An 18,174-nucleotide genomic window follows, 5' to 3' on the forward strand; every position below is an offset into this window, starting at 1 on the left:
AGACATTTTGCTTCTTACTTTCACAATGTACAGACGATTACATTATTCTCAATAATAGATTATACTTGCATCCACTGAATTATAGTATCAGTAAATCATCATATATTGTATGGACTTCTTCCAATGAGAGATCATTTCAGGTCTTATTCACACAATAGTATTTCGCGTCTGTTTTACTAACAGACAGCACACTGACGCATACATGTCAATGGGGCTATTAACATATCTGTTTTTTTTTTCACCAAGTGTGTCCATTTCAAGAAGCTCACAGCGTGTCCTATTTTGGTGTATTTTTGCAGACCAGACTCACCCATTGAAGTGTACGAGTGTGTTAAAAGAAAAATGGACCGCACACGGACGACATCCACGTGCTGTCCATTTTTTCACTGAAAAGTTGCTACAAATGCAGAGGAAAAAAAGAAAAGTGAAACCTTTGAAGTGCTTGCAGAAGAGAAAACCAGACGAGGAAAATGGATGACACATGAAAAGAACATGGACACAACACGGACAGTCATGTGCATGTAAAACGGTCCTTTTTTATTTGCGGACGCAAATCGGACAAACTCATGTAAATACGGCCCAATGCCCATCGCCAATGTAAGAAAGTATGGCCCACTTAATTTCTTATAAACTTTCCAAATGAAATAAAAACTGTTACCTGTGATGAAATCACCCTGCTTTGGTTTGGCCCAGTCTAGAATGACAAATGAGTGGCAACCTTCAACTGCCACAACAGTGATATTATACGAGATATTTTTGGGTGGTAACAATTCCTCTTTCATTTCCTTAGGCAACAGATCTGCAAGGTTGTCCACTTGGAAGTGTTCCAGAGCATCAGTGAGGGAGCATGGAGTATTTGGGTCCTTACTTATATATGATACGTATGGAGCTAGGAAAATGAGAAAATGATACCATATTCATTAAGATTTCACTGGCGTGAACATAATCATTGAATTTTGTTTTGCCTGCTATGGTAAAATTAAGGCAAAATCTGTAACAGGGCCCCCCATTTATCACACGATACATCATATATAGTACTGGTCTCCTCATATGAGGCAGAGGGACATTTTGGTTCACTCAGGCTCCATAGCTCAAGACCACAACATCTGCAGTGAATGGAGCTACCGGTGGTCAGGAGCGCTACTGTGCAGGGAAAAACTTTGAAGGTGATGCAGCGATAGGCAATGATGTGGCACTTCAATCCATGGATCTTGGAGGTCTTAGAGATCAATCCCTCACCGATCAGTAAGTGGTGGCCTATCATAGCGATACGCCATAATTTTTTGTGATGGGAATAATTCTAAAACAGCATACTAGCATCAAGTAGTATTTAAGTATAAATAGAATATAAAAACTAATAATGTACAACTTGATGGTACATACCAGTAAATCTTTTCTTGCCCGTTGCATCGAATTCAGATACCAAATTGTCATCAAATGACCTTATTTCTGGCTCCTCAATAATAATCGGAGGCCGTGTTGTTGTTGTCTGTATCGGACGACGTGTGGTCTCAATTAACTCATAGTCTAAAAATGATGTCACATGTCATTAAAAGTTATTCATCTTCATATTCTAAACAATTCAATAATATATTCATATAAGTAGAGATTCCTCTAAAGGTTTATACCAATGAGCAAAACTGACACTTTTTTCTTTTTAAATATTCCCGACACATTATTCTTTCCAGTAATTTTTGGACGGATCTGTGACGGAGGCTGCTGACGAAGCCTCCAACCCACATTTGATCGACGCCTTAATTTGCCACTTCTCAGTCCAATCTTCCTACATGTTTACACCCCTCTGTGATATAATATATTCCTTGTTTCCTTTTGTGGCTTTAATTGAAACACAAACACACCACCTTAGAATATAATTTTGTCATGCAAAAACAATACTATGAATAAAACACTAAAATAATATTATAATACCCATAAATACTATGTATCCAACCACAATTTTTAAAACCATACTCTTTCCCTCACAAATTCAGGGGCTGCGACAAATCTCCAGATTCTCGGGTATTCCTAGGCAGTAGAATAATATAATCTATGGATTTTGTTTCAACCCTTTAAATGTAAGTTACAATATCAAGTGTAGAGAGAGATGTTAAGAATTTTTACCTTGATCAAGGTCGAAGTATGTGACTCTTTCAGCAGCTTCAGTTGTAACAATGAGGTCTTGTCCAGAGTAGCTATCTGTTAAAACAATTAGAAGTAAGTGTGTTATATCTGACTTATTCATCCACTGAAGACAGTAAAGGTCCTTTTACACCGGCCCATTTTGGCAGGTACAACGAGTGCCTATCAATGAGACACTCAATTGGCGCCCGTTTGCTCCTTTCACAAGGAGCTAGCATGGGGACGAGCGGGCATTACTCCGATTGCACGTCCCCATACATTTCTATCATGTTAGCAGCACATCTCCCTCTTTACACAGGGAGATGTGCTGCCGACAACGATAGCTTTCTCGTTTATCGGGCCCTTTTTACACAGTGTAATTATCGAGAACGAGCGTTCTGTGAACGCTCGTTTGTATAATAATTGGCCGGTGTAAAAGGGCCCTTAGGCTGGCCATACATTTTAGATCGCTATCAGTGTGCATTACCTTTACTTTGCTTTGTATTGTTTGTGAGGGTACTTTTGTAGTAGCATGCATGATTGCAAGAAGTGTCTTATATCAGCTGATATTTTTGTATATAATTTATGAGATGGTGCAAATATAGACCACTTTTTTAACTAAGGGTCATGTTATGTATAGCAATAGGAAATGACTTCTGCCGATGGTTGGAGGCTGCAATATTGCTTAATATGGATGAACTTAATGTATCTTGGTTAAATATATTGTAAGAGTAGTATAAACATTAGGACTTGTTTTTATCTTAAAGAGGCTCTGTCACCACATTATAAGTGCCCTATCTCCTACATAATGTGATCAGCGCTGTAATGATATACATTACACAACAACAGTGCTTTTTATTTTGAAAAACAATCAATTTTGAGCAAGTTATGCACAATTTTAGATTTATGCTAATTACTTTCTTAATAGACACGTGGGCATTTTTAGCAGTACTCGCAACACAGAGTGATCTCGCGTGATCACGCTGTACTGTCACATACTCCCACATTAACTATACTGAAGTGTCTTGGGAGTGAATATACATCACCACCAGCCAGGACGCGATGTCTATTCATCACTCCCGACACTTCGGTAAAGCTTCTTGGGGACTTACTCACACAGCACAGTGTGATCTCGCGAGATCACGTGTGCTGTCAGTCACAGAAACTTTACCGAAGTGTCGGGAGTGATGAATAGACATCGCGTCCTGGCTGGAGTTGACTATTCACTCCCAAGACACTTCAGTAAAATTAATATGGGAGTATGTGACTGCACATCGTGATCTTGCATCGAGTACTGCTAAAAATGAATGGAGAGAAGTGCATGACACTGATTGGTCACTAATTGGTCAGCGTCATACACTCCTCTGTACCATGCCCAGTCGGTAAAAAAGTAAAAACACACCCAGTTGTCTATTAAGAAAGTAATTAGGATAAATCTAAAATTGTGCATAACTTGCTCAAAATTGATCGTTTTTCAAAATAAAAAGCACTGTTATCTACATTACGCGCCCATCAGATTATGTAAGAGATAGGGCACTTATAATTTGGTGACAGAGCCTCTTTAACTACAATGTAGCTAACTAAAATGAGCATAAACAAATACAAAAAGTAAAGTATCCAAAATTTAAAAATGAAAGCCTAATCTATGTGTCAGGTACCTTCCGTGTAGCAATCAGGCTTGTCATCAGGTCCCATAATCATATTTCCTTCTTCATCATATTGTGCAAAAGAACCTGGTGCACAGGTAGGAATAAATGGTTCTTCAGTAGTTGGTTCAACAGTAGTTGGTTCAGGTGTAGTAATAATGGTTGTTGTTGGAGGAAGGGTTGTAGTCATTGTTGTAGTTGGAGTGGTTGTCATCCTTGTGGTGGTAGGTCTTGTTGTTCTTGCTACTTCAAGACCCCTAAGAGGTCTCCCTCCAAGGCTCATAACTGGTCTGTCTTGAGCACTTGCCACAGGCTTGCTGAACCTTCCATGTCCAAAGAGTGGTAATCCATCAGGGCTGACAACTGGGGTGCCATTTAAATCTGTCAAGAATCAATAATATGAATGTACCAATAATGAATAAATGTCAACCTAGGAATGTATTAGCATTCCCTTATACCCACATGGTTTGTTTTGTCCCACTTCATTAAAAATAGCATCATGAGTTCCCATTTCTGATATTCATGTTAAGTTGAGACTACAACTTACCAACAATGGTTCGTCCATCTCCTCCCAACTTTACGCGAAGAGGCTTTCCTTGGGAATCCTGAAGATAACGTCCTTCGGTGTTAAGAATTACTCCTCGGTTTAGATCTACAACCTGAAAGGTTGGATAAATGAAAAATATGAATGAAATGAATGACTATAAATGATGCACCATCTAAAAGTAGTTTGAAGATCAGTGACGAAAAGTATTTTATACTTTGACTAATATACCCTTCTTACTATGAGTAATATATTGGGTGCATGTTAAGAAAACTCTTTAGGATGACAGCAAATATTGCCAACTTATTAGAAATTTATTAGAGAGTAAACAACTTTTTACAATATAGGCTGTAAACAATATAAAGCACCCAACAATATAACCAGTTGTAATGAGACAAACGCTTGTTTATTGGCTGATCGTATTGTTTGTGCAGCACAAAAATAAATATCGTTGTCGGCTGCACATCTTCCTGTGTAAACAGAGAGATGTGCTGCCGACATGATGGAAATGCATGAGGACGTAGTAACAATCGCTTGTCCCCATACATTACTGATCATAGCTCCTTGTGAAAGGGGCAAACGAGCGCCCATCAATGAGCTATCTCGTTGATCGGCGCTCATTTTTACACCCAAAATTAACTGGTGTAAAAGGACCCTTAGTTTCAAAATAATGAACACATTGATTGGACAGAATCTAACAAGAACTACTGACTAAAACAGTTCATCACAGATATCAGACAGTAATCATAGGTCTGACTTTAATACAGTATGGGTTATGCATGGCATAATGAAAAAACTTTACAAAAGGAGTATACAATTGCTCATTTCAACAAATACATGAAAGAGAATTATTCGACAACAACCTTTATGACCCAGTAAAAATATTAATATAATAAATTGAATGGGTGCTAAATATAATAAACTGAATAGATATTTCCCATTAAAGACATTGGAAGTAAATCAGTAGACCTTCAATGTTAAATTAGTGGGGCTCCAAAGGCTGGGACACCAACCGTGTCCTAAAACAAAGGGACTACGGCAGCGGGTAAAAGCATAGAGGCCCCATTTGGCTTTTCCCTGAAATAATATCAGGGGCTGTTTTTTAATTCTCAGCAAAGAGCCCAGTAAGGAGTGAGGATGTGTCAGCAAATAGACTGCTATCAATGCCTCTAGGTGTGAAAATCTTTGTTAATCCAAAATTTCAATAAAAACCAGGGTTGTTGAGGTTCTTTTTTGGAAATCAGAATCTTCTTAATTAAAAAACAATATGCAACTTTAAACAAAGGGGATCTGAGTAAATATATAACAGCTTTATCAGAAACAATTGTAACCAAACCTTTCCTTTGATTTGCTAATTTGATATGGGGCCTTCATATCCCTGTTTGCTATATAATGAGCTTTAGGATGGGTGTAAAATAAACACCTCAAACATATATCCATAGAAGTGTAAACATTCCCCACAAGTTTCTATATGAGCACTGTGTCACAATTATTGAATATTCCAGAGGACATGAGTTACAAAGCCATTTCTAAGACTCTAGGACCACGTACTGGCAAAAAGATCTTTAAAACGTAAATGTAAAAAAGAAAAGCATGTCGGAAATCATATCATCTTCATTTATCATCTCACCTTTTTACCCATGGTGGAAAATATTACATCATGTGATCAGTGATGTACAAGGATTATATATTTGGATATAGAAAGAGGGCCGTGGGTAACTGATACGCCCTAGGTCCTACATATACTATGACTGACCCTAATGTGGCCCTAATCGTGGACCCTAGTCCTCAGCTGAGTAATTGCCCAAAAAGGAGAACCACAATGATCTAGGACCACATTGATCTTTAATCAGGAAATATTTGGTACAGTGGTGAATCTTTGACAGGAGTGGACTAATAAAACTAATTCAATGGCTTATAAACAACTATCCCAGAAGATGTGTTGACATTAATTATACCTTTATGGGACATTTTGGTGCCCCTGGTCCCTCGTCAACCATACCTTAATCCGGACATTGTGAATTATAGAATGAGACTCCTGTTGAAAAAATTAGGAGGAAGCATGCACTGAATGGATCATTACTATTCATCTTGAGTATAAATTTATAAAGAACGTTGCCCTACCCACTTTGTTCCTTCTGGACCATAAATCATCCTCTGTCCATTAAGGCTTCCAGTATTTGAAGATGGTGTGTTCCCATTAGTATTAACCCTTGATGCCAAATTTGGTGTTCCACTATTACCTGGAAGATAAGCACAATGATTTAAAAACACTATGCGTTAAGAGAATACATCCATGATATTTTTGATTCAATGAAGAATATTCAGCTCTCAACCCCACCAACAAAAATATTCTTTCTACAGTATGTAGCAGGTAGAAGAGGTTGTTAAAATCACAGACGTTGCTCGACTACAATCCATCTCATGGTAACTGCACTGACCTAATAGGATTTTACTGTATTGCTCATTTTATTGAAAATGACCACATTTCAGAAAAATTATTCTAATACATTTTTACAATTTTACCTTAAGAGGGTAACATTAACATAAACAATATTGAAAGGTTCTGTACATGTTTGTCCAGAAACATCTTAATAAACTTGCAAGGTCTGAATAGACATTCAAACACCTTTGTCATGAAGCATAGGTATTTTAAACAAGACCATCTATAACATTCCCAAAACTAGCGGCTGCTAGAGCTCCCCATATTCAGCATGTAGGACCAGAGTTTGGTGGCATATCTATTGTGCCTGGCATCCAACTGAAAAGGTCTGTTGAAAGGAATATTGTGAGATGCTGTATGTCAGTCAGCTGTTCTAAGCCAATCAAAATCACCAGTAGTTTTGCTTAACAAGGTTGTTAACAGATGAAAAACGAGGCTCTAGTAATGCCCAATTGTACTTTCAGGTGGATGACAGGCCCACTATATAATCCCCAAAGCCTGGTTCTGGGAGTTTCTAGCAACTAATAATGGTTATCTCCTGCTGGGAGCAAGTTTATCTCCTGGTTACCTTTATCATTAATTTTTAGGTTTAATGTTCCTTTAATTTGCCACCAGTTCCTACTGAATTGCCTCAGGCCAAAAGATGTCAGGAATCCATTATTCACAGCAGACATTTTTATATTTCCAATTGTATATGTTTAAGCAATATAATTGTCTATAAAAGTGTGCAAAAATAAAATACTTCTGATATAGTAAGACATTTTAGTATGTATTACCTTGTCTGTTGAGAGGCCTTGTAAATTGCCTTCGTAATGGAGATCCTAATCTTGAATTAAGCATTCTTTGACGTAGTAAGGAAGACTGATAGGTTGGAGAAGCAGTACGTGCAGGCGTTGTAGTTGGTGGAGTAGTAGTCCTATGTATTGATGATCTGCCATAATGCAGTTGTCGAGATATTGATGGAAGTAAACGGTAAGGTGAGGCTCTGGTGGTGCTTTGAGGTCGACTTGTTGTTGGAGAAACAGTTGTAGTTGTTTTCTTTGGTAAAGCAAATCGCTTAGAATTCATATAAGAGGAAGAAACTGCGGGGGGCTTATGACTATTTTCTTTGAGGGTAGGGGGAGCACTTAATGTCTCTTCATCTTCCAATTTTGTAAAATCTGTTTCCAGAGACTGTTTATTATTATTAATATTACCATTTCTATTTCTGTTTTTAAGGTAACGAACATTAGAGTATGAAGATAATCTTGTCCTCGCAGGAAATTTTTCTTTTTCTGGTGAGGGCTGTTTTGAAGGGACATCCCTTGTGTCTAAAGTTGAAATATCAGACTTTGTTGAATATGCAGGAACATGTTTAACAGGTAGATCAATTCCAGAGGAAGAAACCTTGCTCGATTTTTTTTCATTTTCCGACATGATACTGCCAGGGGTCCTATAAATTGGTCTCGACTCCGAAATAGGCATTGATCTAGAAAGAGAGAGGGACTCTCTGTCCGATGTAGAAATTTTTGCCTGGTGTTGACTATGGTTGTCTTCCTCTATATCAAAAGTATCATGTGATTGCACCAAAGAGTCACGAGATAATGATGTAGAAGAATCATGTCCTTGTTTTTCAAAACTTTTCTTTGAGTCAACATTTCTGTTGCTTGGTAATAATGCAGAACCAAAGCTAGATTCAGTAGTTGGTTTTGAGTACAGTGCTAAACCTGTACTTTGCTTTCTGTGCATATTGTGAGTATTTTTTCTTTCTTCTGGATGGTCTTCATGTACCTGAGAATTACTTGTTTTTTCACTAGAATGTGAGCCGACAGATGGAATTTGACCTTCTTTAGATGTTATTATACCTTGCAGAGGCTCAGATATTATAGCAACATTGTTCTTTTTGACTGGTACATTATGTATTCCTGTGTTTTGCTTGGAGGATGTAGATATTTTCTTGTCTCCTTTCTTGGATACCTGAATTGCAGAAGTATGGGCTGAATGCTTTTCTTCTGACTTTTTCATGTCTTTCTTTTGGTTAGACGTGACATGAGAAGATCTGGAAGACAAGTCAGATGAACCTAAGTCAGGATCCTTTTTCCTAGCATGTACCTCTAGTAAATTTCCCTGATTCGTTTTTTTTACAGCCTTTGGAGCTAATGTGGTTGGCACAACTGTAGTTGATGTAGTAGTTTGAGTAGTTGTAACTGGCTGAAACTTCGATTCTCCATTAGATGTTATTTTATTTCCAACATTGGCTCTGACCTGAGAGCTTCTCCTCCTGTAGTATTCTAGTAGAGATAAAGCTGATTTTCCAGAATAAGATGGGATCTGTTGCGGTTTACTAGAAGATGCTTCTTTTTTATGAGTGACTACTACATTTTGTTTATTAATTTTACTAGGCAATGGTGTTTCAGTAGTAGTTGTAGTAGCAGCTGTAGTAGCAGTCGTTGTTGTCATAGTAGTAGTAGTAGTAGTAGTAGTAGCTGTTGTAGTAGAAGTAGGAGAAAAAGTAGTAGAAGAAACCGGTTTTACAATACCTCTTACCATTGTTTGTTTTCTAGTTTTGGGATCAGACATTTTTGAGGAACGATGACCATTAAAAGTTTTAGTTTTAATATCATGCAAGCCTGTATCTGAGTCTCTGCTCTCTTTATGAGCATGTAGGTCTGAATTTACAGAATCGCGTATAGAGAGTGTTGTTTCTTTATTTAGAGGGATAGAGAAATGTGCTTGTCTGGTATCAACTTTTGGAGATGGAACAAGACTAGAGTGTTTTTGCCCAACAGAAGTAGATTTAGAATTACGGTCAATTTTACTTTGATCTCTTTCTACTTCATCCACACTTATTTGAGTAAGAACAGGCTTTTGATGTGTAGACACTTTTGCTAGATGATTTTTCCTAGTATTTACAGATGTAGGTTCTTTCCTTGCTGGATTAGATATTGAAGAAGTTGATCTAATTTTTTCTAAATCATGCCTACTGTCAACATTCACACTGCTTTTACCCTGTGTGTCTACAAACTGTACATTTGAACTGTCCCTTTCTCTGTTTTCATTAGCTATTTCTTCATCATTCTTAGAAGAATGTTTATCTTCTATTGTGTCATGATTATCTGACTCCTCAATTTGTAAATCCTTAGTTTCATTGTCATCTACTGCTACTGTAGGTGGTGGTGCAGGTTTATGTTCAATTATTCTGCGTCCAACATTTTGTGAATTTGTTCTAAGTGGTCTTCTGCCAGCATTTGAATTAAATCGATTATTTAACATTGGACGAAATTGTCTTCTTGGGCTTGGTGTTGAAATTTTAGGGATTAATGTTGTGGTTTCCATATCATCAGTCACTTCCATTGAGTGAGTGTTGACCTCATGCTCTCTAAAATTGGTCTTTGGGAAAGGGTGCTGTATGTCTTCTTCCACTGATTCTGAAGAAATAACATTATCAGTATTTCTTTCCTCTTTAGAAAACGCCTCTCTATGAGATTGATGATAAAGATCCTTGGCTGCAGTACCTACAAAATCATAGAAAATATGTCATCATATAGATAAGCACTTACACAAAATTGTGATTACTTCAGACTGATTAATCGAGAAAGGAAAAAATGCATAAAAACAATTATGAATATGGAAAACATCTAAAAGCAAATAAATCTTACAAAATAAAGAAACGTAAACATTAGATGCAATAACATTGGACCTCATTTATCAAAACTTTCTTACAGAAAAAGTGACTTTCCTGCCCATAGCAACTAATCACGTGCTTTTTTATTTTTGTAGAGCAGTTTAAAGGGAATGTGTTGCCAGAAAAACATGTTGTTTTTTTTTTAATTAAACATTTAGTGTGTAGGTGATTAAACATTGTTCAAATTTTTTTTATTTTTTTCACGAGTCAGGAAATATTATAAATTAGATTCTAATTTATAATATTTCCCATTGCTGGTCACTAGATGGAGCTATTCCCAAAATTGCAGCATTGCAAAATTGGGTAAAAAGCCCTCGCTCTAGTGAGCTCTCAGCATCCCCCCCTCCTTTATCCTGGCTAGTGCCGGGATAAACGAGGGGTTTGAACGGTCTATCCTCCTACACTGTGTGTCGCCATTTTTTGAGCTAACACACAGTGTAGTAGGTTAACATACAGTAGTAAACGTACACAAACACGAACATACATTGAAATCTCTTACCTGCTCCTGCCGCCGCGGCTCCCTCCGGCCCGTCCGCTCCGTCTGCTGCCGCTGGTCCAAGTGCACAAGTCCGGAAGCCGCGACCGGAAGTAGTAATCTTACTGTCCGGCCGCGACTTCCGGTCCACAGGAAAATGGCGCCGGACGGCGCCAATTTCAAATTGGACTGTGTGGGAGCGGCGCATGCGCAGTTCCCACACAGACGGCGTACACAGAAGTGGATGGGACGGGAGCCGTTCGCAGTCCCTATGGGACTGTGGCTGCCGTATTCCATGTCTGTATGTGTCGTTAATCGACACATACAGAAATGGAACAAAAAATGGCAGCCCCCATAGGGAAGAAAAAGTGTAAAAATAAGAAAAAGTAAAACACAAACACACAAATAAATATAAACGTTTTTAATAAAGCACTAACATCTTTAACATATGAAAAAAAAATTTGTGATGACACTGTTCCTTTAAGAAATGAAAGCTGAGCTCTGATTGGTTGGCATGCGCAACAAGTCCAGTTTTTTTCTGTTAGACAGTTTTGATAAATAAGGCCCATGTTTCTCTAATCAGTATTCCATAACATTTACAAAAATTAACTGGATATGTTTGTTAGCATGCTTTAAAGGGGATGTCCCAACAGGACAACCCCTGTTAGGGCATAGGGACATCTTAGAGGGAGTTCCGCTCAGAACATCCTCTATAAGCCAAAGCACAAGTCAACTTAAATAAGTGTCTTTTGCATTTGGGAGGCGCATAAGTGCGTAGTGCGCGGTTCCTTCATTCATATTCGTTCCAAACTAAAGAGGGAGCAGACTGCACACCTGCTGGATCTCTTGTCCCGCATACATAGGTTGGAACAGTCCCATAAGGCCTCCCAGGACCGGGTTGTGGGGGCGGAGCTGGGGCTGCTGAGAGTTCAGGTTCATTCGCTCTGTCTTTCCAAGGCTAGGGCCTCCCCAGTTAAATGCAGTCGGCACTTTTACAAATTTAGTAATAAACCTGGTAGGACCCTGGCGCGGGCACTTAGGAAAACCCATTCTCGGACAGATGTTCCTCATGTTCAAGCTTCACACAATAGGCGTTTGAAACTTCCCCATGACATCTTGGAGGCCTTCCGTGCCTATTACCACTATCTTTATAATCTTCCTCGGGTCCCTTCATCTCCGAATGGAGGGAGCCACATGGAGAAGATTGAGATATATCTCCGGTCCTCAGGGATGAAATGTATCCCCCAAGAGGCTATCGCTGCCCTGGAGGCTCCTATTTCATCGGAGGAGTTATCGTGGGCATTGAAGGACTCGCCAGCAGGGAAGGCGCTGGGCCCGGATGGACTACCTTTGCAATACTATAAGGCCTGCTCGTTTCTGCTCTCACCCCATTTTCTACACGCCTTCAACTTACTCACTGAGGGGAGTTCCCTTCCTCAAGATACGTTGAGGGCCCACATCACGGTGATACCCAAAGAGGGGAAGGACCCATCCAAGTGCCAAAATTATCGCCCCATATCTTTGTTAAACGTAGATCTAAAGCTGTTTGTGAAGATTCCGGCCAATAGGATGACTCCACGGCTACATAATGTCATACATAACGACCAGGTGGGCTTCATGCCTCTTAGGGAAGCTCGGGATAATACCACACAGGCAATTAACTTGATGTATCAAGCTGCTGCCTCGGCTCTGCCCACTTTCTTTCTGTCCACGGATGCGGAGAAGGCCTTCGACAGAGTTAACTAGGACTTTATGCTGGCTACCTTACGGCATGTTGGACTAAGCACTCATATGATGCAATGGATTTCGAGTCTCTACTCTTCCCCCTCGGCCCGGGTTAAGGTAAACGGTCACTTCTCCTCCTCACTCGCTATCTCCAATGGTACGAGGCAAGGATGTCCCTTGTCCCCCTTAATTTTCATTTTATGTTTTGAGCCCTTTTTGTGCCATATTTGCTCCTACCCAGACATAGCGGGTGTATCTTTGTGAGGAAGGTCCCATAGGGTCGCTGCATACGCGGATGACCTGCTCTTTTTTCTCACTGCACCCAGGATCTCCTTGCCCAATCTGATGGCGGAGCTGAGTAGATACTCGAAATTGTCCAACTTCAAGATTAACTAGGTGTGAGGGCGGTGTTGGTCTCCTGGACTTTGTTTCCTACCATCAGGCCTTCCACTTGACACGAATTTTGGACTGGTTTATACATACTGAGGTTAAACAGTGGGTGTCAATGGAACAGACCTTTCTGGCTGTCCCATTGCAGGCGCTGCCTTGGTTGGGCAAACACATCCCTCTATCGGCACGGACACACCCGACTATTGGACCCACCTTGGCGGTTCCGTTCCGGCTCTTTCCCCGGAAAGAGATCTCCCCGTCTCCCTCCCCCTGTTTCCTATCCTGGGCAATCCTGCATTCCCCCAGGGGCAGGAAAGGGGTCCCTTCCAGCACTGGTTGAGGGCGGGTAAGGGACATGCTGCTCATTTTACACAGGGTGGGACTTGGATGTCTAGCCCACAGTTGGCGTCTTTGACAGACCCTAACTCCTTTACTTCCTGGCAGGTCACTCAGTTGAAACATTTTCTTGCGTCCCTACCTAACCCATCGGAATACTCATGGGATGGCTCCCCTTTCGAACTCCTTTGCATCGGCACGGGCACGGTGCGTCACTCGTTGTCCAGACTTTATGCTCTCCTGATCTCTCCATCCACTCTTTCCACACCTTCCTATTTGCTTAGCTGGCAGAGGGACCTGGGTCTAACATTTACGGTGGAGCAGAAAGAACGCTTGCTCACTATGACACATAAATCCTCCATGGCTAGCAGGTTTGATAGTGCCTATGTATGTACTGATCTTTGTTCTGATGCTGTATGTAAGTACTGAGCTTGGTCCTGGTGCTGTATATACGTATGAGATTGTTTTTGGTGCTGTGTATATATGTAATGAGTTTTGTTCTGGTGCTGTATATATGTACTGAGCTTGGTTCTGGGGATGTACTTATGTACTGAGATTTGTTCTGGTGCTGTATATATGTACTGAACTTGATTCTAGTGCTGTATTTATGTACTGAGGTTGGTTCTAGTGCTGTATTTGTAAAGGATCTGCCAGGCACAGCTTCGGGGTTAACTCCCATAGGTAATCAGTCTGCACCTGAATCTACGTCTCTGAGACTGACTCCATCTTCCACCACTCAGGATGGCAGGCTTAGGAGTGGGAGAGCCTATCGCAGCCTGGCCAGACGGAGCTAGCTACCGCCCTCTGTCTATTTATACCTGCCTTTCCTGTTCCTCCTTTGCTTGTGATTCTTCTCGAGTGGTTTCCTGGCCAAGCTACAGCTCCTATCTATTTGATCCTGCTCCATACTGACCCTGGCTTACTGACTACTCTCCTGCTCTGCGTTTGGTACCTCGTGCTCTCCTGGTTTGACTTGGCTCGTTCACCACTCTGGTTGCACACGGTGTTGCCGTGGGCAACTGCCCCTTTCCCTTTGCTTTGTATTCCCTTGTATGTTTGTCTCGTGCACTTACTGAGCGTAGGGACTGCCGCCCAGTTGTACCCCGTCGCCTAGGGCGGGTCGTTGCAAGTAGGCAGGGACAGTGTGGCGGGTAGATTAGGGCTCACTTGTCCGTTTCCCTACCCCCGTCGTTACATAATCACAAGCCCATACCTAGTCTACCCTGGTCCCTGACACCACTATGGACCCCCTTGAGACCCTGGCTCAGCAAATGCAGGGTCTCTCACTACAGGTCCAGGCCCTGGCTCAGAGGGTCAACCAGCCTGATGCTACCTTGGTAGTTCCCCTCACCTCACCTCTTGAACCCCACCTCAAGTTGCCCGACCGGTTCTCAGGGGACCGGAGGGCTTTTCTCTCCTTTCGGGAGAGTTGTAGGCTTTACTTTCGCTTAAAGCCTCATTCCTCAGGTTCTGATAGCCAGTGGGTGGGTATAATTATGTCCCGGCTCCAGGAAGGGCCCCAATAGTGGGCCTTCTCCTTGGCTCCTGACGCCCCTGAACTTTCCTCCGTTGATCGTTTCTTTTCTGCTCTCGGACTCATTTATGACGAGACTGACAGGACTGCCTTTGCCGAGAGTCAGCTGGTGACCTTACGTCAGGGTAAGAGACCTGTTGAGGAGTATTGTTCTGACTTTAGGAGGTGGTGCGTAGCTTCTCGGTGGAATGACCCTGCCTTAAGGTGCCAGTTTAGGTTGGGTCTGTCGAATGCCCTGAAAGACCTGCTAGTTAGCTATCCCTCTTCTGACTCCCTAGACCAGGTTATGGCTTTAGCGGTACGGCTTGACCGACGTCTCAGGGAACGACAACGTGAACGTTTATGTGTTTTCTCCCCCGACTCCCCCATGATGCCTCCCGAGGTTCCGTTGCTTCGTTCCTCCCCGGAAGACTCAGAGGTACCTATGCAACTCGGGGCCTCCGTGTCCCCCCAACAACGTAGAGATTTCCGCAGGAAGAATGGTCTCTGCTTCTACTGTGGGGATGACAAGCATCAAGTGAACAACTGTCCTAAGCGTAAGAATGCAGCCGGAGAACTTCCGCGCCTAAGTGATCATCGGGGAGGTCACTTGGGCGCACAGGTATTTCCCGTAAATATGAAACGTAATAAGATCTTGCTTCCCTTTCAGGTCTCTTTTGGTGGTAGGTCTGCTACAGGCAGTGCCTTCGTGGATTCAGGGTCCTCTGCTAATATCATGTCTGTGGAATTTGCTATGTCTCTTGCTATGCCTTTGATTGATTTGCCTAAACCTGTCCCGGTAGTGGGTATTGACTCCAGTCCTCTTGCTAATGGTTATTTTACACAGCATACCCCTGTTTTTGAACTCCTTGTTGGCTCCATGCATTTGGAGAAGCTCTGTACTGTTGATGCAGGGATAATCGTCCGATTTGGTTTTAGGCCTTCCCTGGTTGCAGTTGCATAATCCCACGTTTGACTGGAATACTGGGGAGCTTACCAAATGGGGTAATGAATGTTTGACGTCATGTTTTTCTGTTAATTCTATTTCTCCCCCTGAGTAGGTGAACACGCTACCTGAGTTTGTTCAGGACTTTGCTGATGTTTTCTCTAAGGAGGCCTCCGAAGTGTTACCTCCTCATAGAGAATACGATTGCGCTATCGAATTGGTACCAGGAGCTAAGCTTCCTAAGGGTAGGATATTTCATCTTTCTTGTCCCGAACGTGAAGCCATGAGAGAGTATATCCAGGAATGCCTGGCCAAGGGTTACATTCGCCCCTCTACTTCTCCGGTAGGTGCTGGCTTCTTCTTCGTAGGGAAGAAGGATGGTGGTCTTAGGCCATGCATTGACTACCGTAACCTGAATAAGGTCACTGTAAGGAACCAGTATCCCCTTCCTTTGATTCCTGATCTCTTTAATCAGGTTCAGGGGGCCCAATGGTTCTCTAAGTTTGATCTACGGGGGGCATATAACCTTATCCGAATCAAAGAGGGGGATGAGTGGAAGACTGCGTTTAACACGCCCGAAGGTCATTTCGAATACCTCGTCATGCCCTTTGGGTTGTGTAATGCTCCTGCGGTCTTCCAGAATTTCATAAATGAGATTTTGAGAGATTACCTGGGGATATTTCTTGTAGTGTACCTTGATGACATACTGGTGTTTTCCAAGGACTGGTCCTCCCACATTGAGCATGTCAGGAAGGTGCTCCAGGTCCTTCGGGAAAACAAACTGTTTGCGAAACCGAAAAATGTGTGTTTGGGGTACAGGAGATACCATTTTTGGGTCAAATCCCCACTCCTTATGAATTCCGCATGGACCCCGCCAAGGTTCAGGCTGTGGCGGAATGGGTCCAACCTGCCTCCCTGAAGGCGTTACAGTCTTTTTTGGGGTTCGCTAATTATTACAGGAGATTTATTGCTAACTTCTCGGTCATCGCTAAGCCTCTTACGGACCTCACTCGCAAAGGTGCTGATCTCCTCCACTGGCCTCCTGAGGCTGTCCAGGCTTTTGAGGTCCTTAAGAAGTGCTTTATCTCGGCCCCGGTGCTGGTTCAGCCCAACCAAATGGAGCCATTTATCGTGGAGGTTGACGCATCCGAGGTGGGAGTGGGGGCTGTCTTGTCCCAGGGTACCAGGTCCCTCACCCATCTCCGCCCCTGTGCCTACTTCTCCAGGAAGGTTTCGCCCACTGAGAGTAACTATGATATTGGCAACCGCGAACTCTTAGCCATTAAATGGGCATTTGAAGAGTGGCGCCACTTCCTGGAGGGGGCTAGGCACCAGGTAACGGTCCTTACCGACCACAAGAATCTGGTTTTCCTAGAATCTGCCCGGAGGCTAAACCCGAGACAAGCTCGATGGGCGCTATTTTTTACCAGAGTCAACTTTTTGGTTACCTATAGGGCTGGGTCTAAAAATATTAAGACCGATGCACTGTCGCGTAGCTTCATGGCCAGCCCTCCTTCGGAGGAAGATCCTGCTTGTATTTTTCCTCCAGGTATAATCATTTCCTCTATTGACTCTGATTTAGTCTCTGAAATTGCTGCTGATCAAGGTTTAGCTCCCGGGAACCTTCCTGAGAACAAGCTGTTTGTTCCCCTGCAATTCCGGCTAAGGGTACTTAGGGAAAATCATGACTCCGCACTATCTGGTCATCCAGGCATCCTGGGTACCAAACACCTCATTGCCAGAAACTATTGGTGGCCTGGGTTGCCTAAAGACGTTAAGGCCTACGTCGCCGCTTGTGAGGTTTGTGCTAGGTCCAAGACTCCCAGGTCCCGACCAGCGGGCCTACTACGTTCGTTGCCCATTCCCCAGAGACCTTGGACACATATCTCCATGGATTTTATCACCGATTTGCCTCCATCCCAAGGCAAGTCGGTGGTGTGGGTGGTAGTAGACCGCTTCAGTAAGATGTGCCACTTTGTGCCCCTCAAGAAACTACCCAACGCCAAGACGTTAGCTACCTTGTTTGTCAAACACATCCTGCGTCTCCATGGGGTCCCTGTCAATATTGTTTCGGACAGAGGGGTACAATTTGTTTCATTGTTTTGCAGAGCCTTCTGTAAAAAGTTGTAAATTGATCTGTCCTTCTCCTCTGCCTTCCATCCTGAAACCAATGGCCAAACTGAGAGGACTAATCAATCTCTAAAACAATATTTAAGGTGTTTTATCTCTGACTGTCAATATGATTGGGTCTCATTCATTCCCCTCGCCGAATTTTCCCTTAATAACCGGGTCAGTAACTCGTCAGGGGTCTCCCCCTTTTTCTGTAATTTTGGGTTTAATCCACGGTTCTCCTCCGTTTCACCTGGTAGTTCCA

General features: G+C 42.2%; 1 protein-coding gene across 1 annotated transcript in view; it reads right to left on the minus strand.

Moving 5' to 3' along the window:
• Positions 1-18,174, minus strand: part of FNDC1 (fibronectin type III domain containing 1) — a 160,683-nt gene that overhangs the window by 32,764 nt on the left and 109,745 nt on the right. The window contains exons 9-15 of the mRNA XM_075863750.1: positions 7,528-10,245; positions 6,433-6,551; positions 4,312-4,423; positions 3,777-4,145; positions 2,122-2,196; positions 1,384-1,527; positions 659-889 (exon numbers count right to left, since the gene is read on the minus strand). Of these exons, the coding sequence (XP_075719865.1) occupies positions 659-889; positions 1,384-1,527; positions 2,122-2,196; positions 3,777-4,145; positions 4,312-4,423; positions 6,433-6,551; positions 7,528-10,245 (3,768 nt within the window). The remainder of the gene's footprint in view (positions 1-658; positions 890-1,383; positions 1,528-2,121; positions 2,197-3,776; positions 4,146-4,311; positions 4,424-6,432; positions 6,552-7,527; positions 10,246-18,174) is intronic.

The sequence above is a fragment of the Rhinoderma darwinii genome, chromosome 4, assembly GCF_050947455.1.
Source record: "Rhinoderma darwinii isolate aRhiDar2 chromosome 4, aRhiDar2.hap1, whole genome shotgun sequence".
NCBI lineage: Eukaryota > Metazoa > Chordata > Amphibia > Anura > Rhinodermatidae > Rhinoderma > Rhinoderma darwinii.